We start from the raw sequence: 26,032 nt of genomic DNA, 5'->3' as shown, positions 1-26,032 counted from the left end.
TCTTGTTAATAGGGGTTTATGCATTTGGACTTTTTGCTACTGACATTTTTGTAAATGCTGGACAAGTGGTGACAGGAAATCTAGCGCCCCACTTTCTCTCAGTGTGTAAACCCAATTACACAGCCCTGGGATGTCATCATGAATCTGTGCAATTCATCAACAGTGAAGAAGCCTGCACAGGCAACATAGATGCCATAACAAAAGCCAGGAAGACCTTTCCGTCCAAAGAGGCAGCTTTAAGTGTGTAGCAGGCAGTATATTTGGCTGTAAGTACGTTTTTCTTGCATTCTTTTATTCTTCTCACAGCTGCTAACTCTTAAGTAAGTAATTGCAGTTATATTCATCACTTCAAGTGGTCATGAATTGGCCAAAGATGGCTGCATATAGTTCCAAATGTACAGCATAATGAATACCAATGAATGGAAAAAACCATGTAATGAGTTGCACCATGACAATTCTCATAGAATCATAGAATTGTGGAACACAGAAACAGACCCTTTCAACCCACCTTGTCCATGCCAACCATAATGTCCATCTATGTTTAATCCATTTGCCTGCATTAGGTTCATATCTATGCCTTTCCTTTTCCTCTTTAAACATTGTACTGTATCTGCGGCTACCATCTCCTCCCTCTGGGAGCTCGTTCCAGATATTCGCCACCTTCTGTGTGGAAAAACTTACCCTTCAGATTTCCTTTAAACTTCTCCCCTCTCACTTTAAACCTGTGCCCACTAGTTCTCAAACCCCCTGCCCTGGGAAAATGATTCAGACTACTCTGTCTATGCCCCTCATAATTTTATAAGTCTCTTTAAGGTCACCCCTAAACTTCCCACATTCCAGTGAGAACAAATCTAGCCTATCCAATCTCTCCTTATAACTACAACCCTACATTCCAGACAATATTCTGGTAAATCTCTTCTGTACTCTGTCTTTTGCTACCACAACCTTCCTATAGTATGGTGGCCAGAAATGAACACAATACTCTAAGTGTGGTCTAACCAATGTTTTGTACAGTTGCAACATGATGTTGCATCACTTATATTCAATCTCTTGGCCTAGTTCCCTACCCTATCCACCTGTGTTGCCACTTTCAGGAAGCTATGGACTTGTCCCCAAGGTCTCTCAGTACATCAGTGCTCCTAAGGACCCTGCCATTTACTCTGTATGTCCTACCAGACTTGGACTTCCCTAAGTGCATTACCTCACACTTGGCTGGATTAAATTCCATCTGTCACAGGTCGGTCAATCTTTCCAGCTGGTCTATGTCCCACTGTATCCTCAGACAACCTTCTTCAACATGTAGAATCAAAAGGAGATTTTCCCTGTGAGTCAGGTGGCATTTCCTTGACTGTTACTCTTGTCTTACTGCTAAGGTAAGAAACAATGCTAATGACTTGATGACCAACACTGCTGCTTGTGTGTCAGCAATGGTTTATTTGTAGCACACTTCTATTTAGACCGGAAAGTTTGGGGTTCAAGTCCTGCTCCAGAGATTTTCACACAAGGCTTTAGGCTGATCATCCAATGTATTATGAAGTGCTGCCTTTTGGCTAAGAATTTAAGCTAAGGCCCCACCTGCTGTCTCAGCTGCACATGAATGGCCAAGTTGGCATCATTTAGGCGAACGTAAGATTATGTTCAAAACTGAACAGGGTAGTCACTCCTGGAAAACCTGGCCAAAATTAATTCTCTCCGAACATGATTAAAACCAATTATCAGGTTATTATCAAATTGCCCTCTGTGGCAGCTTGCTGTGCGCAAATTGTCCACTATTTTTCGGGTGACTACACTATACTTCAAAAATACCTCCCTGGTTGTAAGATGCTTTGGAAGATCATGAAGAGTCCCATATAAATGCAGGCACTATAATATTAGTGTAGTCATAAGCACAGAATGTGATTCAGACAATTATATTTACAACAAGATGATGATGAGGCACAGAAAATTTACATTCAAAGTAATAAACAAGAATTGTCTCCAAGAAGGAGAGAAGTCAGATAAAGAAGTGGCAAATGTTCAGTTAAATATATTCATATAAAGGTTCACATGTCAATAAATGAATCAAGTGAATTATTTAGAAAAACATACACAATTAACCAATAGATTTAATTATAGGAAACGTTCTGTTCTTAAAGTGTATATGTATACTATCAGAGGCTAACTTTGGGAGGTAGAATCATATGAAAGGTTGTTGTAGAGTTGCACTGGCTCATTCAGAAAAAAACTTAATGATAACAAGCAATAGAGAAACAAACAGGTGAATGAGGGAATATTAAATCGATGCTGAACTCATATGAACATAAGGATTTAAAAACTCCCCCGCGCACCCCCGCCCCCCCAAACCAATCAGACACCAAATGACAAGTCTTGTAGTGGAAGAGAATATGGCTCCCAAATAAGGTGGGTCCCGCTATGATTAATGCCTCATCTAATATTGAGTTTGGGATAACAACATGATAAAGCACAGAAAGAGGTCTTACAGCCCATCATGATTGTGGTGGCTCTTCGAAAGATTTAGTTTCCATCCTCCAGATCGTTCTTCCGAAGCCCTGCAAACCTTTACTCTTCAGATAAATATTCAGTTCCTTTCAGAAGTTTTAGTTGAAATGCAGCCACCACCATTTCAGTTAAGTGTATCGCATTATTCCATACATTGCACATAAACAAAGTCATCTCCCTCTCAATCTTTTTGCCAATTATTCCAAATTCTGTATCCTTTGCTCATGGAAACAGTTTCTCCTTATTCTTCCCTTTAAAAGCACCCACTTAACCCTCACTTGGTCTATTCATGGTGTGGATCCTTGGTCTACTGTTGACTTCCAATGGTTTTCAGGAGATAGTTGCCTCATCTCTCTGGTCTCTGGTATATTGTAGAGTCCTATCAAGTCATATAGCACAGAAATAGGCCCTTCAGCCCATTATGTCCATGTCAGCCATCAAGTGCCAGCACTTGGTCTGTAGCCTTCAATGCATTGGTGATTCAAGCACTCATTTAGAGGCTACTTAAACAATTGTGAGAGTACCTGCTTTCACCACACACTCAGACAGTGTATTCCAGATTCCATCACCTGATTATAAAAGTTCTTCCTTGCATCTCCTCTAAACCTTTTACCCCTTATCTTTGAGACCACTAAGACATCTAATACTTTGTCATTTTCAACACCACTCCTCCTATTACTGAAATGTACGACTACAATGTCCTTAGTGAATGGATGTGAAAAATATTCATTTAAGACCTCATCCACTGGCTCCATTCATAGATTGCCCCTTTGGTCCCTTATGACCTCTACTCCCTGGTTACCCTCTTGCCCTTAATTTACTTTTAAAATGCTTTGGGATTTACATAATTTTGTCTACAAGTCATAATTCATGTCCCCTCTTTGTCCTCCTAATTTCATTTTTAAGTAACCATGCACCATTTTCACTGTTTCTGAAGGATCTCTCCTGTTTTCTGTTATCAATAGCTGCCATTTGCTTCCCTTTTTCCTTTGTCTGTTTCTCGGTATCCCTTTTCCAATTTTAGGTAACCCTTGCCTCTTGTGTTCCTCTCTCTCTATCCTTCCGATCCACCTCCAATCCTCCCATTTTTGTTCCCTTTCCCATATCCCTCCTGCCTGCCACCCCCCCCCCACTCCCCATTCACTCATTTTCATCCCCCTCCCACTCCTGGTTCCATTCATCTACTATCCACATACTTCACCCACCACATCCCGTTCCCCATCTGGTTCCATCTGCCTGTCCTCTTGCTCCTAATGGTTCCCTTTATCGCCTTCCTTGCTTATCAAATTCCAGCACTTGTAGCCTTTGCGTCCTCCTCAGAATTTGTCTACCCTCCTCTCTTTGCATTGTCAGCAAATGTGGCGAGACTACACTTGTTCACTTCATCTAGTTCATTAATATAGATAAACTGTTACGCCTTGCATTGATCCCTGTGGAACCCCACTAGTTATAGTTTGCCAACTGAAAATTATCCATATAGCCCCATTCTCTTCTCTTCATTAGCGAATCCTCTTTCCATGCCCACAACTCCATGAGCGTTTACCTTGTGCAGTAACCTTTTACATGGCATTTGAATAAATACCTTCTAGAAATACAAATATATCTCATGGCTTTATCTTTATACATCCAAAGTTGTCAAATGTAGTTTCCCTTTTATAAAAACATTTTGTTTCAGCTTGATTGTATGACTTTCTGAATATCCAACCACTGCTTCTCAGCATTTTCCCAAAGAGAGATGTCAGGGTAATTGGCCTACAGTTTCCTACTTGCTGCTTCCCTTCTTTCTTGAAAGGACACATTACACACACAGTTTTCCAACCTGTTGGGACCTTTTCAGAATCTATGAACTCTTGGAAGACCATGACCAATAATCCACTACCCCGGCACCACTTCTTTTAAGACCCTAGGATGCCAGCCATTAGTTCTAGGGGACTTGTTAATGTTTAGTCTTTTTAGTTTGCCTGATGCCTTTGCTCGTATGATATTGATCAGTTTGAATTCCTTGCTCCCTTTGCTTCTAGATTTTCATCTATTATTGATTTATTTGGAAATGCATCGTGATTAATGCTTGAAAGGCAGGTGCAAAATATTTGTTCACTTTGACATTTCCTTCCTTCACATTCTTAACTCTTCAGTCTCATTCTCTGAGGAACCAATGCTTACCAAGCTATTCTCTTCCCTTTCCTGCCTTTTTATAGCCGACTCATCTGTTATCTACCTCTTCAGTATTTTTTTTTTCAAACATCATTTACTGGTTTCTGATTTTTTTTTCCTCAATCTCCTGGCCTATCGCTAATTTTTCCAACATAATGTATACTTTCTTTCAATTTGATACCATCCTTAAGTTCCTCAGTCAGCCATGGATGAATCTTCTGAGAGTCTTTGCCTCTGAATGGAATATACCTTGACTGAAAATTATAAAATATCTTTTTAAATACTTGCCACAGTTTATCTACCATTGTACCTTTTAATCTGTTTTCCCAATCCACGAGGGAATTCTGCATTCATACCTTAATCACTGCCTTTATTTAAGACTTTCTTCAGACCAAGATTTTCACTTTCAGACTGAATATAAAGTTCTATTATGTTCTGATCACTTTTCCCCAGATGATGGCTTACATTGAGATAATTAATTAATTCTGATATGGGGACTGAGTGAGGAAATGGATTTGAAACTCAAGACCAAACGCGATCTTATTGAATGGCCTATTTCTGCTATTTTCTATGTTCTTATGAAGATTACAACAGACAGTTCTCAGCAGTACAAGCAACCAGGGATATATTTCTACCATTCTGTATTTTAAGTATTTTTGTTGAAGTACTGTATAGTATTTTCATTTTAACTATTTATGCAACAAATGGCATAAGTAGTCTTTTATCATCTCTGGTTATCAGTTGATCGCCTTGTGTTGAGGACCATGAAATAGACTCTACCTACATATTTTACCTCCTGATTATTCCCATTATTACAACCTCGCTTTTCATGAAAATGACGGGATTAAACAAGACATGCACTTGTACAATCTGCATAGAGTTGACGATGAGCATAAAGGAAGTTTGTCATGGTAGATGTTAAATAAGTTGTAGTTTTCGTTCTATATTTAATGCAACATGTCAGAAATCCATGGTCACATAATCACCTTCACAGTATAATCAGCACCTACATTTAACAAAAATAAAATGTTACTGTAAATCTGAAATAAAAGCATGAATACTGTAAACAAATGCAGGCTGAGCAATGCTTATGGAGAGAGAAATGGAGCTGATGGCCTGGGGAATGCTGTGGTTCCATGCCAAAATGTCAGCATCTACCAAAGCCACCATTATGTAGGACATTGCTGTTTTGGATAGGCGCAGCTTCTCTAAGCAAGTTCATAACAATTGATGTGCAACGATTAGGTACTTCATTATCACATATATCAACAAGAAGCATGGGCAGTGGATTGCTGGAAGCAGTGCATGGCCCAGTCTTTCAAGTCAATCATAGTTCTGATGACCTTTCAGAACCTGACCTACATTCAGTGACCTGACCTTTCTTGCTTCACAGATCTGCCATGTGCAGATTTTTCTCATTCTCTTACAAATGTAAACATGTTTTAAAAAAAACAAGTTAATGTTGTAAAGAGCAGCTGTTTCCTCCATTAAATTTTACTTCCAATTTCTACCAGTGTCTTATTTTGTAAGTCATGGACAGTTGAACTGGGCTTCTTGCATCCCTTGACAAGGAAGAAGGAAAATTAACTTGTAAAGGAAATTGTTCTCATGGCTTTGAATGTTTAACTAAGTTTCTTAATCACTGTAATGTATAAAAAAAATTTAACATTGCAACTTAATTTTCTTTTGTACCTTTTTAGATGTATATCACATGTACTGTGAAGACAACTGGAACAAGACTTGCAAAACCTCTCCTCTGTTTGGGTCTCATGTGTTTGGCATTTCTGACTGGAATAAACAGGGTAGCAGAATATCGAAATCACTGGTCAGATGTTGTGGCAGGATTCATCATAGGAACAGCTGTAGGAGTATTTTTGGTAAGTAAATACTATAACGATAATATAATGTGTCAGGCCAGATAAGATAAAACACTGATCCTCGAGAAAGTTTTCAGATATTCTGCATACATTATTCAAGGCTTCCTATATCAAGGTGTAGACCAATGATACTGTTTTATAACCCATGAAAAATTAAAGAATCTGCAAGTATCAATTTTGCCGAAAAATCTCAATGTTTGTTTATACCATGTGATCCAATTTCATTATAAAAGTAGAAGTAATTGAAAATCAGGGATTGTATGTGCCATGTACAGAGCTTACGATGTTTGTTATGGAGAACCTGGAAATGTACAGTGGTATCGCGTGTATGCCTGGGTGCCACTCTTGAGATTCTCAATGTTGTATGCGCATCCCTCGACAAACATGAGCCATTTATGTAGAAACAGGCTTTTAAAACAGCTGTGAAACTATCTTCTGCATGGCTTAATGGGTTGGCCTGTGCTGGCTCAGGCTGGCACCATGGAACTGCTTTGGGCAGGTACCCTTTAAGGTATATACTTGGTTACTCCCATTTGCCAGACCTATTGCTCCTAGACAACCTTGTGCTACAGATTCTAATCCTCAGCCAAATACTAGGCAACTATTTCTCTATTTGCAACATTTCTGTTTGTTGATTTTCAATAGCTTTACACACTTTTTCCTTGCTCATTCCTTTGCAACAGACTTAAGGATGATAATAACAACAGAATATGAAGTTTCTGAAAGTATGCATTTAGGGGTCAACAGAACATTTTTTTATTCCTATTTTGAGATTTTGGCAAGACCAGCATTTATTACCCATCCCTAAATGCCTTGAACAGAATAACTAGCTTGGCCATTGCTGCAAGAATAACAAAATTTCTCACCTGATATTTCATAGTCATTATTACTTACAGTAGTTTTTTAATTAAGATTTATTAACTGAATTTAAATACCACAGCTGGGATCTGAACTCAGATCTCTGCATTGTCAGTCAGGACCTTGGGGATTACTAGCAAGTTAATTATTGTGCCACCACTGTATCCTGTGACAATTTAAACAGAGACTGTTGCTTAAACTTTTTTGAAGCAGTAAATGTGAAGGTGAAATGTATGGAGCAGAATAGAGAAGATGGAGATCAATGAATGTAATCATTTCATATCAAAAATGACTGACAGTGCACAGGTGATGCTTGGAAACCACCAACTACTGTGAAATATAAAGTGATTCAGTATCACTTAGCTATGTTATGATCTATTTAAAGAATAGATCACATTTGGCTTATTTGGATTTTTTTTTTACATTATTTAGTATTTAGCTTGTGATTTTGTTTATGGATGTAGTGTCTGTAATGGATATTTTGAGAATGAGTATGATGTTAGCTAAACTCATGCTACAGTTGAGGCAGTAAACTACAGGTTAACAAATAAAATTTTATATTGTGATTTTTTTTTGTCAATGCCATAAGCAAGACAAACTAAAAAACTTCATTAATTAAGTTTTATATTCTAGGTTAGAGTGATGTTTCTCTATTTAAATGGTCGATAGTCAATATTCTTTATATATTTCTGACATCCAATTGCTTTAAATGACAATTGAGTTGAATTGTTATGTATATAAAGAGAGGTGAAGTACATAGTGCACAGGTTTCCAATTTATTCCTGAATTGTGACATTTAAAAGTCTGGGTATTTATTCATAATGGTTTTGAGGTGCATTGTACAGCTAACAAAGTAAGTTCAGTCAAAATAAAAATCTGTTTTGAAGAGTAGAAGAAACAGAAATTGCATCAACTTCTCCCAATGGAAGCGGTGTAATTTCTCCAGAGAAAGGCAATGAGTGAAGGATGGTTTCACCCAAATTATCAATGTCAGCATATTCACCTAATTGATTAGCAGAGAAATTCTAAGCACCTCCATTGTGCTTGACTATGGTGGTGTAACTACATGAAGCCTTTACATTTTTGGAGAAAAGGACATTTGAAAATTGAGAGACCTTATATTCATTGTAGAGTTGCAGAAACATTCAAGTGGATGGAGAGAAAGGGAAATAATCAATTGATGGAATGTTGCAATAATTAAAACATTAAGCACTATTCATTTGACTGTTCTGCATCACTAACAGTGCAAAGCTTCATTACTTTTAATAGTACTTTACACAGTTTTATTTTGTTGCCTTGCATTGTGTACCTTTTGGTTAAGTTTATCTTATGGTCCACCTATAGTAAGTTTTAAAATTATATTTTGTTAAATTGGTTAAATGGGTTTATTATTGTCACATGTAACAAGGTAGTGAAAAACTTGTCTTGCATACCAGTCATACAGATCAATTCATTACACGGTGCATTGAGGTAGTACAAGGTAAAATAATAACAGAGTACAGAATAAAGTGTTGCAGTTACAGAGAAAGTGCAGTGCAGGTAGACAATAAGGTGCAAGGCCATAACGAGGTAGATTGTGAGGTCAAGAGTCCATCTCATTGTATAAGGGAACCGTTCAATAGTCTTTAAACAGTGGAATAGAAGCTTGTCCTTGAGCCTGGTTGGTACATGCTTTCAGGTTTTTGTATTTCTGCCCGATGGGAGAGGGGAGAAGACAGAATGTCCGGGCGGATGGGGTCTTTGATTATTCTGGCAACTTTACTGAGTCAGCGAGAAGTATCGACAGAGTCCATGGAGGGAAGGCTGGTTTCCGTGATGTGCTGCGCTGTGTGATGACTCCGGATAGGATGCTTTCTATGGTGCATTGATAAAAATTAGTGAGGGTCAAGGGGACATACCAAACTTTCTTTAGCCTCCTGAGCAAGTTAGGAAAGTGAGTGTTCATCATAAGCCCAATATTTTAATAGCTGTAGCAGGGAAAATAGTAGAGTTTAATCAAGAAACTTATGATGGAAATGAACAGCATTTAGGTGAAGAAATAAACCTAAAATTAGCCAAAGAGACAAATTGTGCTTGACAGCCCTGATAAATTGTTTGAGGGTGTCCAAGATGGGGAAGTTTCAATAGATGTAATTATCTGGACAAGGAAAGTTTATGACAAGGTAACTTGCAGGAGGGCAAAAGATGAACTTGCATCCCTATAGCTCTTTTTACAACCTCAGGACATCCCAAAACACTTTATCGCATGGAGTCAAAGAGAGGACCTAGCACAGAAACAGGCTGTATAGCCCACTGAGTCCACACTGGTCCAAAACCACCCATTCTTATACTAATCTACATTTATCCAATTCTATCACTCACCTAAACACTAGAGGGGATTTGCAGTGGCCAAGTAACCTAGCAACCTGCACATCTTTGGGATGTGAGAGGAAACTGGAGCACCCAAAGGAAACCCACACTGTCACAGGGAGAATGTGCAAACTCCACGCAGACAGTAGGATTGAACTCGATTCTCTGGCACTGTAAGGCAACAGCTCTACTGGCTGCACCACAGTGTCACTTGGTAGCAAACTGAACACTTCTGAAATGTGGGAAGTGGGAAACAGGTACATACCAACTGCAATGTGATAGTAGTCAAACCATGTCTTTTTGGTGATGTTGGCTGAGGAAGAATTGTTATCAAGGACCTATTTCTTCATATGGTGTACAGGCATCACTCCCATCCACCTATGATAATATAGAGGTCTTTGGTCACAACAAAATAATCTTCAGGATTAGATTGAACATAGAATAAAGGGAAAATACTTTAGCAAAATCGGAACCAAGAGTAAATAGAGCCAACTTTCGCTAAATAAAATTAGTGTTAATTAAGGCAAGAGCCTCAAAGTTTAATTAGGGGACTTAGCAGCTTATTTATGGGGAAATCTTCCACTGATTTTTTTTTTTCCACACGAGGTCGTCCATCAGGAGGTCAAAGCTCTTGTCTGTTTCAAGTCATGTTGCTGTTTGAATGAAAAAATCAGGATGCTATGATTGTCAATTTGTGACAGGGCTGATTAGAAATTGTGCTGTGCAATCTGGACCAGTTTTGTTAGTGACACAGCCAAACGAGAAACCAAAAAAGTAGGACTGAAATTATTTTTGTGGTTCCCAGAGGAGCAGATGAACCCCCAATCTGAATTCACCCAGTTACTGCAGGCAACGTTCTCCACTTGATATTGGTGCCTGAATTCATGAGTAAACAATCTGTGAATGACTATTTACATGAATGTTCTATCAATCAAGCTAAAGGTTATTTTTCCTGTAAACAGATTTTTGAAAAATGCTGATTGTTAGCGTTGCGAAACCTAACTCCATGTGCTAATAGTTGCAGACAAGCTGTCACAACAAAGGTCCATTAATCTCACCGTTGGAGTCATTTTTGACCAGAGCAAATTTATCTACACTCCACATCAATAACTTATTTGATTAACTGTCAATTTGTGTGAAGTTAGGATCAGTTGTTTCAGTAAATCCTCCTTCAGGTAAGGAGACCAAAACTGTATCCAGTACTCTGGACATGGTAATAACAAGCCTGTAGAAGTGTAGCAAGACTTCCTTACTTTTGTATCCAATTTTCTTGCAGCAAGGGCCAATATGTCAGTTGGTTTACTAAGTACCCTGCTATGCATGCATATGTACGCTTAGTGATTCACACAAGGACAGTCAAATCTCCCTGAACACCAGCATTTACAAGTTTCTCATATTTAAAAAGTATTTTGTGTATTCTTCTTACCAAAATTTGCTACCCATCTACCTTTTTACCCACTCACCTATCCTATCTATATTCCTTTGCAACCTATTTGCATTCTCCTCACTGCTTACTTTCTATCCAGCTTTGCATCATTAGAAAATTTGGGGACATTACAACTAATGTCCTTATCTAAGTCTTTAACATGGTTTAGTATGGAGATGCAAGTGCCGATCGCTGTGATCATAACCTGTCAACGTGAATATTACGTTCTCCGTTTTCTGTCCATTAATCAATCCTATGTCCATGCAATATCTTATCCCCAATCCCATGGAACCTATTGGTTTATTATTGTCACTTGTTCCGAGAGACAGTGAAAAAGTTGTTTTGCATACCGATTGTACAGATCAATTAATTACACAGTGCAGTTACATTGAGTTAGTACAGAGTGCATTGAGGTAGTGCAGGTAAAAACAAAAACAGTACGAAGTGTCACAGCTACAGAGAAAGTGCAGTGGAGGTAGACAATAAGGTGCAAGGTCACAACAAGGTAGATTATGAGGTCAGAGACCATCTCATCATATAAGGGAACTGCTCAATAGTCTTATCACCATGGGATAGAAGCTGTCCTTATGGTGGTATGTGCCTGATAGGAGAGGGGAGAAGAGAGAATGACCTGGGTGAGTGGGGTCTTTGATTATGCTGGCTGTTTCACCAAGGCAGTGAGAGGTGAAGTCAGAGTCCAAGGAGGGGAGGCTGGTTTCCATGACGCACTGGGCTGTGTCCACAACTCTCTGCGGTTTTTTGCGGTCCTGGGTAGACCAGTTTGCCATATCAAGCTGTAATGCATCCAGATAGGATGCTTTCTATGGTGTATCGATAAAAGTTGGTGAGTGTCAAAGGGGCATACCAAATGTCTTTAACTTCCTGAGAAATTAGAGGCACTGGTGAGCTTTCTTGGCCATGGCATCTACATGATTTGACCAGGACAGGCTATTGGTGATGTTCACTCCCAGGAACTTGAAGCTCTCAACCCTCTCAACCTCAGCACCATTGATGTAGGCAGGTGCATGTACACCGCCCCCTTTCCTGAAGTCAACGACCAGCTCTTTTGTTTTATTGACATTGAGGGAAAGGTTGTTGTTGTGACACCCATGCCACTAAGCTCTCTATCTCCTTCCTGTACCCTGACTCATCATTGTTTGAGATATGGCCTACTATAATGGTATCATCTACAAACTTGTAGATGGAGTTAGAGCAGAATCTGGCTACGCAGTCATGAGTATATAGGGAGTAGAGTAGAGGACTGAGGACACAGCCTTGTGGGGCACCAGTGTTGAGAATAATCGTGCTGGAGGTGTTGCTGCCTATTCTCACTGAATGCAGTCTATTAGTCAGAAAGTCAAGGATCCAGTTACAGAGGGAGGTGTTGAGTCCCAGGTCTCAGAGTTTGGTGATGATTTTGCTTGGAATTATAGTATTGAAGGCAGAGCTGTAATCAATAAAAAATAGTCTAATGTAGGTGTCTTTACCGTCCATATGCTCCAGAGCTGAGTGTAGGGCCAGGGAGATGGCATCTGCTGTCGACCTGTTTCAGTAATAGGCGAATTGCAGTGGGTCAAGATTGTCTGGTAGGCTGGAGTTGATGCATGCCGTGATCAGCCTCTCAAAGCACTTCATGATGGTGGATGTCAGAGCCACTGGTTAGTAGTCATTAAGGCATGTTACCTTGCTTTTCTTTGGTACCGGGATGATAGTGGCCTTCTTAAAACAGGAGGGAACCTGAGATTGAAGCAGGGAAAGATTAAATATGTCTGCAAATACTTCCGCCAGCTGATCAGCACAAGATCTAAGCACACGGCCAGGGACACCATCTGGGCCAGATGCTTTCCTCGTGTTTACTCTCTGGAAGAAACATTACCTTGTGTTACAGCCTTTTATTTGGCATTTAAAAAATATAAGTACACTACTTTCACTAGTTGTCGTTATTGACGCTGCTTGTTATATTCTCAAAGGCTTTCGTAGATTGTTAAACGTGATCTCACTTTCATAAACCATGTTGATTCTGTCATATATCTTATGCTTTTCATACTGCCCTGCTACCATTTCCTTTAATAGTGAACACAGCCCATTCTCAACTACTTGTGTCAGATTTCCTGGGCTTTAGTTCCCTGTTTCTCTTTTCCTCCCTTTTTGAATAACAGTGCTACATTTGCAGTTTTGTAATCTGTTGGAACTGTCCTGGAATCTCAGGCCTCTTGGCAGTCAACAACTTAATTTTTGTCACTGTAGTCACCTCTTTCAGAACATTAGGATGTAAGGCATCAGGTTCAGTGGATTTGTTGGCTTCTAGTCCAATTACTTCCTTTAGTAATTTTTTTTCTTTATTAATGTTAAGTACTTTTAATTCCTCACTCTTATTATCCTGTTAGTTCCATATTATACAGGACAGATAGAAAATCCTTGTTTATTGGATCATCTGTTTGATTTCCCCCATCAAAATTTCTCATTTCCCAGCTTCTAAGGCACCACGCTTTTCTTAATATGTCTCTTCCTTTACAAATATTTGTAGAATCTCTTCCAAACTAGTTTTATACTTATTGTTAATATAGTTTCATACTCACTTTTCTCCCCTCTTTATCAATTTTTTTGGTCATCTCTTGTAATTTTTAAAAGTCCTCCAAATCCTCAGGATTACTCTTCTTCTTTACAACATTATAAGCCTCTTTTAGTCTAATACTGTCCTTAACCTTAGTTAGCAGTGGATTGAATTCTTTTTTTCCGTGGAACCTTTATTTCTTAATGAAATGCAACCTCATTGAGAATTTTCTTCTACTTATTTTAGTTGTATGTTCATTGCTCACCTGTCATCATACATTTTAATCTAATTTCTCAATTTTAGCCATACATTGATGTAATAGGCTTGATTAAGTTTAAGATTCTAGTTCCACAATTAAGAGTCTATCAAACTCAATGTGAAATTCTATCATATTATGATCAATCTTTCCCTTGAGATTAATTATTAATTATTCCTGTCTCATTAGGGCAGGCACAGTAGTGTAGTAGTTAGTGTAATGCCTTACAGCGCCAGCGACCCAGGTTCAAATCCGGCCACTGTCTGTAAGGAGTTTGTACGTTCTCCCTGTGTCTGCGTGGGTTTTCTCCGGGTGCTCCGGTTTCCTCCCACATTCCAAAAGACGTACGGGTTAGGAGGTTGTGGGCATGCTATGTTGGCACCGGAAATGTGGCAACACTTGCAGGATGTCCCCAGAACACTACGCGAAAAGATGTATTTCACTGTGTTTCAATGTACATGTGACTAATAAAGGTATCTTATCTAAAACAAGATTTAAATTAAACTTTTCCCTGACTGGTTCCAACATGTGTTCTATCAAAATGCATTCTGTATTCTCACCCACTATAAAACCCTTCTATTAATTTTTGCATAGACAACATAAATAAACATCCTCCACAATTCTTACATTACCTTGTTACTTCTTGTTTAATACTGTCCAATGGCGTAGTTATTATTACTGCTCCCTTATGCATTATTGTCCTTTGTTTATCTCTGCCCATCCTGATTCTACTTTCTGATCCACTAAGCTTAGTTTACTTCTGTTGACATCGCTTATGTAATCCTATTATTGTGCTGGCCACACTTCCACCTTCTAACTTTCTTTTCCAAACACTTCATACCCTAGAATATTCAAATCATCGGGGAGGAGGTACAGGAGCCTGAAGACCCACACTCAACGATTAGGAACAGCTTCTTCCCCCTCCGCCACCAGATGTCTGAACAGTCCATGAATCCATGGACACTACTTTGTTATTCTTTTTTTTGCACTATTATTTATTTTGTAATTCTATAGTAAATTTTATGTCTTTATACTGCACTGCTGCCACAAAACAACAAATATCATGACATTTCAAATACATTAGGGACATTTAAGAGACTCTTAGATAGCCACATGAATGATCGATAAATGGAGGGCTATGTGGGAGGGAAGGGTTAGATAGATCTTAGAGCAGGATAAAATGTCGGCACGACATTGTGGGCGAAGGGCCTGTACTGTGCTGTGATGGTCTATAAGTCAGTGATAATAAACCTGATTCTGATATTTTGTTTTTAAGTTTGGTCCCCTTGCAACCGTGGAAGCCATTTCTTTCTAATTCTGCCAATGACCTGGATTTATTAAGGGCCAATCTGATAGAATTTTTGATAAGGTTACACTTAGTGTTGATAAGGTAATGCAATATAATGTGGCATAATTAAACTTCCAGAAGATACTTGATAAGGTGACAGGAAATAGGGTTATCAGCATAATTGAGGAACATGGCTAAAAGAGAAATTGATAGTATGGATACAAATGTCACTAAGTAACTGACAACAGAGCATTGTGATGAATGGTTGATTTTTGGACTGAAATAATATTAATGGCATTCGCCAAGGATTAGTGTTAGAGCCATTGCTTTTCTGATCCATATTAGTGACCTGGATTTGGGGATGCATGCCACAATTTCTAAATCGCAGATGATACAAAACTTGGCAATATTGTGAACTGCGAAGAGGGTAGTGTTAAATTACAGCAAGACATAGACAGGCTGGTAGAATGGGCAGACACATGGTACGTGAAGACTAATGCAGAGAACTGTGATATGATGCAAACTGGTCGGGGAAAAAGAGGAAAAACAACATAGAAGGAACCATGGGTATGTGTGCACAAATTATTGAGAATACCAGAACAGGTTGAGAGGGCATTTAATAAAGGATGCACAATTCTAAATTTTGAATAGGGGCATAAAGTATAAAAGCAGGGAAGTTAGGCTGATCCTTTGCAAAACACTGGTCCAACCTCAACTAGAGTATTGTTTTCAGTTCTACTTGCCTCATTATAAAAAGGTTGTGAAGGCATTGGAGAAAAGATTTGCAAGAATGGTTCCTGAGATGAGGAACTACAATCACAAGGATAGATTGGAGAGGCTTAGACTGTTTTCTTTAGGAAGGGAGTGCTGAAGGGAGATGTGATGGAAGATTACAAAATGATGAGGGGCCTGAACAGAGAAGATGCATCCAATTAAGAACATAAGAAATAGGAGCAGGAGTCGGCCATCCGGCCCGTTGAGCCTGCTCCGCCATTCAATAAGATCATGGCTGATCTGGCTGTGGTCTCAGATCCACCTACCTGCCTTTTCCCCATAACCCTTAATTTCTCTACTATGCAAAAATCTATTTAACCGTGTCCTAAATATATTTAATGAGGTAGCCTCTACTGCTTCCCTGGGCAGAGAATTCCACAGATTCACCACTCTCCAGGAAAAGCAGTTTCTCCTCCTCTCTGTCCTAAATCAACTCCCAGAATCTAGAGGCCATGTCACCTAGTTCTAGTCTCACCTACCAGTGGAAACAACTTTCCTGCCTCTATCTTATTATCCCTTTCATAATGTTATATGTTTCTATAGGATCCCCTTTCATTCTTCTGAATTCTAGCAAGTATAGTCCCAGCCGACTCAATCTCTCCTCATAGTCTAACCCCTAGTCCTCGATTCCTCCATCATTGCTTGTGCATGAATTCCAAAAGCTAACCTCATCTCCAGAATCAACCTGTGAACCTCCTCTGTACCGCCAGTAAATCTTTCCTCAAGTAAGGAGACCAGAACTGCATGCAGTACTCCAGGTGCAGCCTCACCAGTACCCTGTACAGTTGCAGCATAACCTCCCTGCTCTTAAATTCAGTCACTTCAGCAATGAAGACCAACATTGCATTTGCCTTCTTGATAACCTGTTGCACCTGAAAACCAACCTTTTGCGATTCATGCACAAGCAATGACGGAGGAGTCACGGACTAGAAGTCACAGATGTAAAATGAAAGCAAACAAATTAAGAGTGAAGTAAAGAAAATCTTTTTTACACAGCATGTAGTTGGAATCTGGAATGTTGCGCCTGTGGATGTGGTAGGGGCATGATCTACCGGGGTGGCTAAGAGATAATTGGATAAATACATGGTGAGCAAAATTTGCTAGTCTAGAGAGAAAGGGCTGAGGCAGGTGGAGCCAATGATCTACTCTGGTAGAGAGCCAGCACAAAAACAGTGGGCTGAATCGCTCTGTGCAGCAACCATTCTATGATTCGGTAATAAATTGAATAACTATGTTATGATTGTTTCTTGCATTGAGATAAATTTCTTCTAATTTTGTCCTTATACAATTTTCTATTGCAATGTTTATAGTTCATATTCCATCTGAACAATACTGAGCTGAAGTTTTCAAGATGCAGACATTTATGACGGATGTGATGTTCTCCCTACCTTCCTCAAACTCTCACATGTTGTAGCGATCACATCACCTGCCTTATCATCCCTAATCAAATCTCGCTTTACATGTTCAATTAATTGAGGTTTCTGTTCAATTGATATTTGGTTTGTTTTAAAATAATTATAAAAGTGACCCCCACGTTACCTGTTGCATTCCTAGAAAGGGGCCCGTATCGCAATCTTTCATAATGCGAAGTTGTGTCGTCTGCACATGCATCATGTAAAAGTGAATTTTATTTCCAGATCTCAAATTCTTGTGTAGCGATTTGTGAATTCTGTGAGAGTAAATTTTTGTTACCCAAATGGCTGTAACCGGAGGGAGGAGAGCGGGTTCACCTGTAGTATCTACTAAAAGTTAATTAGACTATGTTATTTAGATCCACCATTTCATCCATTTATTTTGTAGGCTTAATCAGTTTCAATTTCTGCATTTTTAAAATGCTTTTTGTGATTCACATTCCCAAGAATAAATTTTCCATATTCACTAAATTCTTTAGTTTTTCTTCCAACATTCATCAGGAAAAACATGAAATTTATGATGTTGTGTTGGGATTTCTCTCGGACACTTCTGGGTACACCCGTCCAAATAAAATTACTAATGTTGATCTCCTTCCTTTGCTTTCCAATTGCTTATTATTGACTCATAGCATTTATTTCAGCCTGTAGTCTCTTGTAAGATCTTGTCAAATGATATTTGGTCATCAAGCTTGTCAAGATAGATATCAGAACATTAAGCAATGCTGAATTCTTAAAGGATTCCAGCAAATCTGGTAACACAGTATTTATGAATTAAATTGATGTCTTTATTTGTGTTCTTGAATTTTTTCTTTCATCATAAGTTCCATTGTTCTTCAAATTAACGATCGTCTAATATCTGACATCATATTCCCGGTAAAACATAAGCTGGTTTTCTGTCACCTGGTTCTACTCCTGTGCTTGAAGTACAAATGATTCAGACAAGGCTCCATCTGTTCCATCTTCACTTTCTTTAGGATTTAAGGATCTGTTCCATCTGGACCCTTGTTACCTTGTAATAACAAATTACCTTGTTAATTTTCATGCACTCCAAATTGTGAATGATGATTCCATCTCTGTCAATTTTCCTGGTGACTAAAGTTGCATTTCTTGGCCCACCGTGAATAAAAATATGATTTTTATCATGGATATTACTTTTGTCATGCTCTGCTATTCAAAGGTTTTACTATTTATTTTGGTGCCTTGCCTGTGAAGTATTAGAAGAAAAATATTCTGATCATTTCTTTTGCCAACTTTTAATAAAACAGCTTTTTTTTATATTTTCCAGTCACCTTTTGTTTTGACATTTGATAACTTTTTTTTATTTATTAACAATGTATTGCAGGGCTGTAAAAGACTGTTTGGAAGATTGAATCTTTGCAAACTCTCTTATTCACATTCTCCTATTTCCATTTGCACATTTTAATACTTTTTCTTTCAAATATTCGTTCACTTATTTTCAAAAACTCTTATGGATCCTGGTTCCATTAATACTTCTAGAAGGGTATTACATCTCCTAATAATCCTCTTTGTGTAAAAAGGAAAAAAAAAACTCCTAGGACTAGAAATATATCAATTCAATCCAATCCAATTGAAGGGACTCTCCATGGGGCGGGGGAGGCTCATGGGGCAGGTCATTTATAATTATTTTAAAACAAACTAAATATCAATTAATCAATTAAACATGGGGCAGAACATTGCAGGGAGCTTGCCTATACATACCTCTTGCCTATACATACCTCTGATTCCAGCAATCAGGAGGAAGCATGGAACATCCTTAGATACGGCTGCCTGAAGATATTTGTTTCTGGTATATAATGGCCTGCAAGCCATGATCTTGACCAACAAGCTGTCCCAATCTCAGTGCAGATTGGTCTCAAGCAAGGCTCAGTCATTGCCCCAACACTTTACTCAGTATTTCTCGCTGTGATACTGCCCCTCATCCCCAACAAGCTTTCCACTGGAGTGGAGCTAATCTGCAGAACAGATGGGAAAATGTTTAACCTACACTACCTCTCCTCCAGAACCAAGGACATCGTAGCTCTGTTCTTGACTTGTGATATACCGATCTGTTGGTTGAGAGACCAAGCTGCAGGTTATCATTGACCCTTTCACTGATGCCCACAAGCAAATGGGCACAACTGTCTTCTGGCAAGTTATAGGAGGTGAGGATTGGAATGAGGTTCGATTAATAAGCTCACAGCTGTTTGGGGCAAGGCTCTCATGTTCTACATTGCCTGAGATTCAAGGACTTTCCCTGCAATCTCTTGCTATGCATTGTTAGGGTCAGTATTATGGACTGTGAGGATTGGAGGGGAAGTGTGTTGAGAGTGGATTGGAGGTGTTGGCAGATAATCAGTTGGGAAAATGATTGGAGTGTGGATGTCACTGGGGAGATGATCTGGGGAAGAGGGAAGGGCTTTAGAAGATGATGGAGGGGGAATGCAGGAATGTAATTTAGGGTAGCTGAAGAATGGTCAGTAGGGGTTTGTGGGGGTTATGGTGAAGGATGGGAGATTGAGGAGAGGGTGAGGGCAGCTGAAAAGAAGTTTGGAGAGATCCAAGAGTGTGTAACGATGGGATAGGGAATGGTTGGGGATGGTCACTAAAGCTAAAGGAGGAACTTGCCTTGAGGAAGATGGACTCCCTGAACTTCATGGCAGTGGCTCAGGAAGGTTGGACCCTTTAACATTGTAATTGCTCAACCTTCAGGATTCAAGGCCCATTCTGTTAATGAGCCCATGAGCACGGTTGGGTTTCACACAACTAACATTAATTAAGTATTGCAGGCTGCTTAACATCACCGAGCTATATGGTGGAACTAATTTTGGAAACCATGTAGAATGCAAAATCACTGATATGGACCATGTTTGGCATTAACAACTGGCAGTTACTTTCTCAGCAAAAGAGATTAAATAAGTTAAAACTTTTCCAGTGTACCAATTTTTGCTTAAAGTATATTTCTAATTGGGAAAGAATGCATGTATTTTGAGCTGAAATTAGGTATTCTGAAGCGATTAAGGAGGTGGGCACACATCGTTTCAAGTTCAAGATTCACAGTTTGCTCCATCCAAGCAACATCTCAAGGTTAAGTGTTCGAACCTCCTGTTCTAATTGCATTCATCATATATATTTTGGGTGGCACAGTGGTAACAACAAGTAGAACTGCTGCCTCACAGCTCCAAGGACATGGGTTCAACCCTGAAGAAGCAGCTCTACTTGCTGAGATGCTTTGCCACTCAAAATATCTTCTAGCCTGTGTAGAGTTTGCATGTTCTCCATTTGACTGGATGGAATTCCTCCCACATCCTAAAGATGTGTAGATTGGTAGTTTAGTTGGCCAGTGTAAATTGCCCCTTGTGCATACAGGAGTTGATGGCATTGTGGGGAAAATAGAAATAGGATTAGTGTAAAGCGGTGCTTGATGTCAGCGCAACTTGACTGTTTCTATGCTGTACGACTCTGCTTCTGATTCCTGAGCTGGTTCCCAGTTATGGAGGTGGTGCAATGGTTAATTTGCTAAGCTGGTAACCCAGAAGCCTGGGTTAACGATTGTCTCAGTAGTGATGATTATAGAACTGCAGGTTATCACAAAATGCCTTCAGGGTGGAAACCTACCATACTTGTGTGGTTGAGTCTGAAGTGGGCTTGGGTGACAGTTTCAGGGGCAGGTGAGGATGGTGATAACTACTGGGCTTGCCAATTCCCTTCAGCTACAAGAAAGTTCCAGCAATCAGGAGGAAGCATGGAACATCCTTAGATATGCTGCCTGAAGATATTTGTTTCTGGTACATGATAGCTTGCAAGCCGTGATCTTGACCAACAAGCTGTCCCAATCTCAGTGCAGATTGGTCTCAAGCAAGACTCAGTCATTGCCCCAACACTTTACTCAATATTTCTCGCTGTGATACTGCCCCTCATCCCAACAAGCTTTCCACTGGAGTGGAGCTAATCCGCAGAACAGATGGGAAAATTTTAACCTACACTACCTCTCCTCCAGAACCAAGGTCACCCGAGTTTCTGTCATTGACTTGCGATATACCGATCTGTAGGTTGAGAGACTAAGCTGCAGGTTATCATTGACCCGTTCACTGATGTCCACAAGCAAATGGGCACAACTGTCTTCTGGCAAGTCCTAGGAGGTGAGGATTGGAATGAGCTTTGGTTAATAAGCTCACAGTAACCTTGAGAATTGCTGATGGCTGGGCAGACTGCTCCTTCCCCTGGATCCACTGGAAGATTAAAGTTGGTTCTTGGGTTGCAGCAAACCCACTGAAACCCAAGCCTGCACGTGAAGTCAGCCGGGATTTCAAACAATATACAAGGCCAACCTGGAACCAAACATACTTCACGCATTCTTGGAGGACAGGGCAGAAGCCCTGTAAAATAGGTCTTTTGTACACCACCTTCCCCCCTCAACCTTGTGTTCTACCTGGAAACCAGCTACAATGAAGCCAATTCCAACTACATCTGTATAGTACTTTTAAACTTTCCTGGCCCATTGGTAAACTCTCAACTATGAACACTCTTCTAAATGCCTCAGTGTTAGCCTCCATTTTCTGTCTTCTCTTTATTCTGTTTGTGTATTCATGTCAATGACCTCTGATTTTCTCATTGGCTCTGGGTTTAACTGTAGAACTCAATGAGTGGAAAGGCACTACCGTATGTATCCAATCTCCAAAGGATTGAAATTGCTCTCAACAATAAAAAATGTCATGTACTTCTCATACTTGGCTCACAAAGAGAAGTTAATAGTGGAAAGTTTTAACTCTAACCTGTGTCTATATGCATGTTGATAGTTTAAACCAATGAATTCAAGTACTGCAATTTGTATTATTATCTTTCTTCTCTTATTTTACATGTTAAAAGGTTGCGTGTGTGGTACATAACTTTAAGGAAGACACACTGTAAATGAAAACCTACAGTACCGGCAGTATGACTGATATGTCTTTGATCACCCTACCACGTATGGAAAGTCATTAGGAAAATTAAGTGCAGCACAGGTAAGTTATTAGAATGTGCTTGTTTTCAAATAAAGTAAAACAAGCATTTCTATCTGTTACCTTCTCTGCAATAAGCAAGTTTGCTGTCCAAATAAGAATTGTTTTACGTGTTCTGCTCTTCCAAAATCTATGGGAGTCTTAACCATTTGCAGGTCAGAGAGAGATAAGAAATAGGAGCATAAGTATGCCATGTGTCTCCTGAAGCCTACTCTGCTGATCAATAAAATTGTGACTGACTTGATCATTGACTTTAGCTCCACTTTCCCTTCAGTCCTCTATTACCATTGAATCCACCACCAGCTTTGAATATACCTAATGACATGGCATCCACAGTTCTCTAGGGTAGAGAATTCCAAATATTTACAGTCCTCTTAAAAGAAAAAAATTCCTCCTCATCTCATTCCCACATGAGTGATTCTTTGTCCAGTTGTCCTTCCCTGACTAGCATGAACAGTCTTGCATTAGATGTGGCATCTGTTGTTACTGAAGAAGCTGGAAATGCCTCATCCTTCAAGGGCTTCAGTAATATCAGAGGAAGTTGCTGCCAAAATCTCATGTAGTTCTTGGGATGGAATGGTAACATTACTTTGGAAAAGGACTCTGGCAAAGGATAAAGATTAAGGTTAAAGATTGTTAAAGATTACTAAGTACCATGGAACCAGGAAAGGACCCCAGTTCATCCTCCATTACTGCAATACAAATAGGATCAATACCTTTAGGTCAATAGTTATGAAAGTGGATCTTCATTCACTTTTTTTTAGAGTTAAGGAGAGGCTATTAGAGATCAGAAAGAAGCGGAGGCTTCCATTTAACGTAGCTCTGTTTTGAGTTGATGGGCTCCACTGTACACCTCACCCTCCTGTAATTTTTTCCCCTTCTTCATCACCACCCCACCACCAACTACCTACAACTTACCAGTGCTGTCAGTAAGGCGGGGGGGCATACAATTAGATCCCGTGCCTGAGTGAGCTGATTCTGGACAACTCGCTGCAAATGTTGAGGTTGGCCCCAAGGGACCAATTTGTGTGGTCCTGTTCTGGTGTGTGCAGAATGCATGCCACCCAATCCATGTACAAACCCGCAATACTTTCCCACCTTTCCTTGAGCAAAGAGGAAGAGCTATTCCAGGTAAAATAGAAGACAACAGCTAGAAAGGTTTTGAAAAAGATTCTGTTAAACAATTCCCTTTCCACTGCATTTTGATTATTCTACCAATATTCTTCTCACCTTCTTTACTTCTGCCTTGTATTGACCTGCCCCAATTAAACACTGAAGATGTGAAGATCAATTGCAATAACAAGCACAAAGATTGATTTAACTTTATGTCTACAATTGGTCTCTAAAGTAAAAAGGAAGATGTGCAATTATATAGTAGCATTCACATCCCTTTTATGATGTTCTAAACTATTTTACAACCACAAAAACCATTGGTGAAATAATCTACCACAGCCAATCTACCACAGCAAACTCCAAGATGATCATCACCAGATAATCTCATTTATTTTAGAAACAATGATCTAGAGACACATATTCACCAGAAAACTCATGACATCTCCCTTGCTTTTCTTCAAGAATGATACCGTATGAGCTACTATGCCCAGCTGAGTCAGCATACAAGACTTTGGTTTAAATGTGGCTAGCATGATTCTTGTATAGAGTTGAAATGTCTAATATCAGAGGGCATGCATTTAAGGTGAGAGGGGGGTAAGTTCAAAGGAGATGTGCAGGGCAAGTTTTTTTTTTACACAGAGAGTGGTGGGCGCCTGGAATGTGCTGCCAGGGGTGGTGGTGGAGGCAAATATGATATGGGCGCTTAAGAGGCTCTTAGATAGGCACATGAATGTGCAGGGAATGGAGAGATATGAACATTGTGTAGGAGAAGGGATTAATTTAGTTAAGCATTTAATTGCTCTTTTAATTAGTTTGGAGCAACATCCTGTACTGTACTATTCTATGTTCTGTGTTCTAATATATGACTCAGTTAATAAATGCAGCACAGCCACAAAGATGAATAAAATGTAGCAATGATAGATACATATATTAATGTATAGAGTAGCTCTGATTCCAAATCAGCTGATCATAAACCTATACATTCACACATTTGAAGTGGATATCCTTATAAATGACACCATTAAACCATCAATAAACTCACATTAAAGTCAATGCCCAATTATACAGAAGCCACAATTATGCCTTCTCCTTAAACTGTTGCAATTTTAGTCTGGCAATTCCACAGCAGAACTTCCTATTTGTAAGACAACAGCTTTTTGAATACTTGTGTAACAATGAACAATGACAGCAGCTAGACACCTTCAGAGAATGTTATGGTCAAGTGATATTATTTTGGATCTCATGCAAAGGAGGTAAATTGGCTTCAAATGGAAATTTTTAAAAAGTGTAACATATGTTGCTGTGGTGATGCCCGCACTAGATGATGCGAGTACCCCAGGCACTGATACTCTAGCAGGTACATGGTGGTAGTATGGGCCTTGCATGCACAAATGAAGGCAAGGATGTGATTGCAGAGTAGTCTGAGAAGGTGAGGAAGGAGAGAAGATTAATCAGGAAGATTTAGGGATGGAGAAATGATCACAGAACGAGTGTGTGATTGTGCAGGAGAATCTGAGGGATGACGAGGGTGGTGGTTTGGGTTGAGGAGAGGAACTGAGGAAGAGAGCTGGGGAGGCAATGTGGAGATAGTTGACGTGGAGATGGTTGACATGGAGATGGATGCTGAGAGATGATCAGAGACTGGGCTAAGAAGTTGTTGTGGAAGGGAGACATAGGAGGGCAGTCTGAGGTGCATTTGTTGATAGCTAAGGATGAAAAAGTAAAGACCAATCAAGCTTGAGAAGGATGAACAGTGGAGGTTCCCCACCAAGAGCCCAGATTGTGTTGGGCCTTTGAGTCAAAGCAGAGTTTAACCTTCCTTCAGGAATTACTTAAGTGTTTAAAGACTCACAGACCTTGCATGTGCCATAGAATTCCACATAAGCAACATCAGTGAGGATTAAATACTATTTGATATCAATGCATATGGTCAGATGTCACTGTGCAGTTGTATGCAATACACATGGAGGACCTGAATCAAATGTCTGGAAGTGAGTGTGCATTTAGGTCAGCTTTTTGATAAATTTTATATGTGTGGCACATAAAAAAAAAGTGTGTTATGTGGAAGAAATTCTGACGGTTATGCAATATGTGCAGCTCATCCTCTACAAATATTGGCGACAAGGATGGTGAGGCAGGCAAGCATATCAATAGATGAATGAGTTGGGCTTCAAGCAAGAAAGATTCCGAACAAATCTATTACTTTAAATTCACTTTTCAACATGGGCATTGCAAGTGAGGCATTTGTTGCCTGTACCTGGATGGCCTTCAGAAATGTGGTGGTGGTGTGCCAGAGTGAACTGCTGCAGTTATATCTTTGAAGTGTGCCCATAGTACTGTAACATTACTGAGTTTCTGGATTGTAACTCGCCAACAATGAAGGATGATACTTTTGAAGCTGGAATGAAGTTGGAACTGGGAGCTGATGTCCCTATGCACCTGGTGCCCTGTCCCTTTAAGGTGAACGAGAACAGT

General features: G+C 39.5%; 1 protein-coding gene across 1 annotated transcript in view; it reads left to right on the top strand.

The window, feature by feature from the left end:
* The window catches only part of LOC127568201 (phospholipid phosphatase-related protein type 5-like), a 112,549-nt gene that overhangs the window by 75,143 nt on the left and 11,374 nt on the right, over positions 1-26,032 (top strand). Inside the window, 3 exon segments of the mRNA XM_052011678.1 lie at positions 13-266; positions 6,354-6,530; positions 22,314-22,447. Coding sequence (XP_051867638.1) covers positions 13-266; positions 6,354-6,530; positions 22,314-22,355 — 473 coding nt within the window. The 3' untranslated portion in view covers positions 22,356-22,447.

This window comes from Pristis pectinata, chromosome 3 (assembly GCF_009764475.1).
Source record: "Pristis pectinata isolate sPriPec2 chromosome 3, sPriPec2.1.pri, whole genome shotgun sequence".
NCBI classification, from domain to species: Eukaryota; Metazoa; Chordata; class Chondrichthyes; order Rhinopristiformes; family Pristidae; genus Pristis; species Pristis pectinata.
This window is presented reverse-complemented; position numbering and strand designations above follow the sequence as displayed.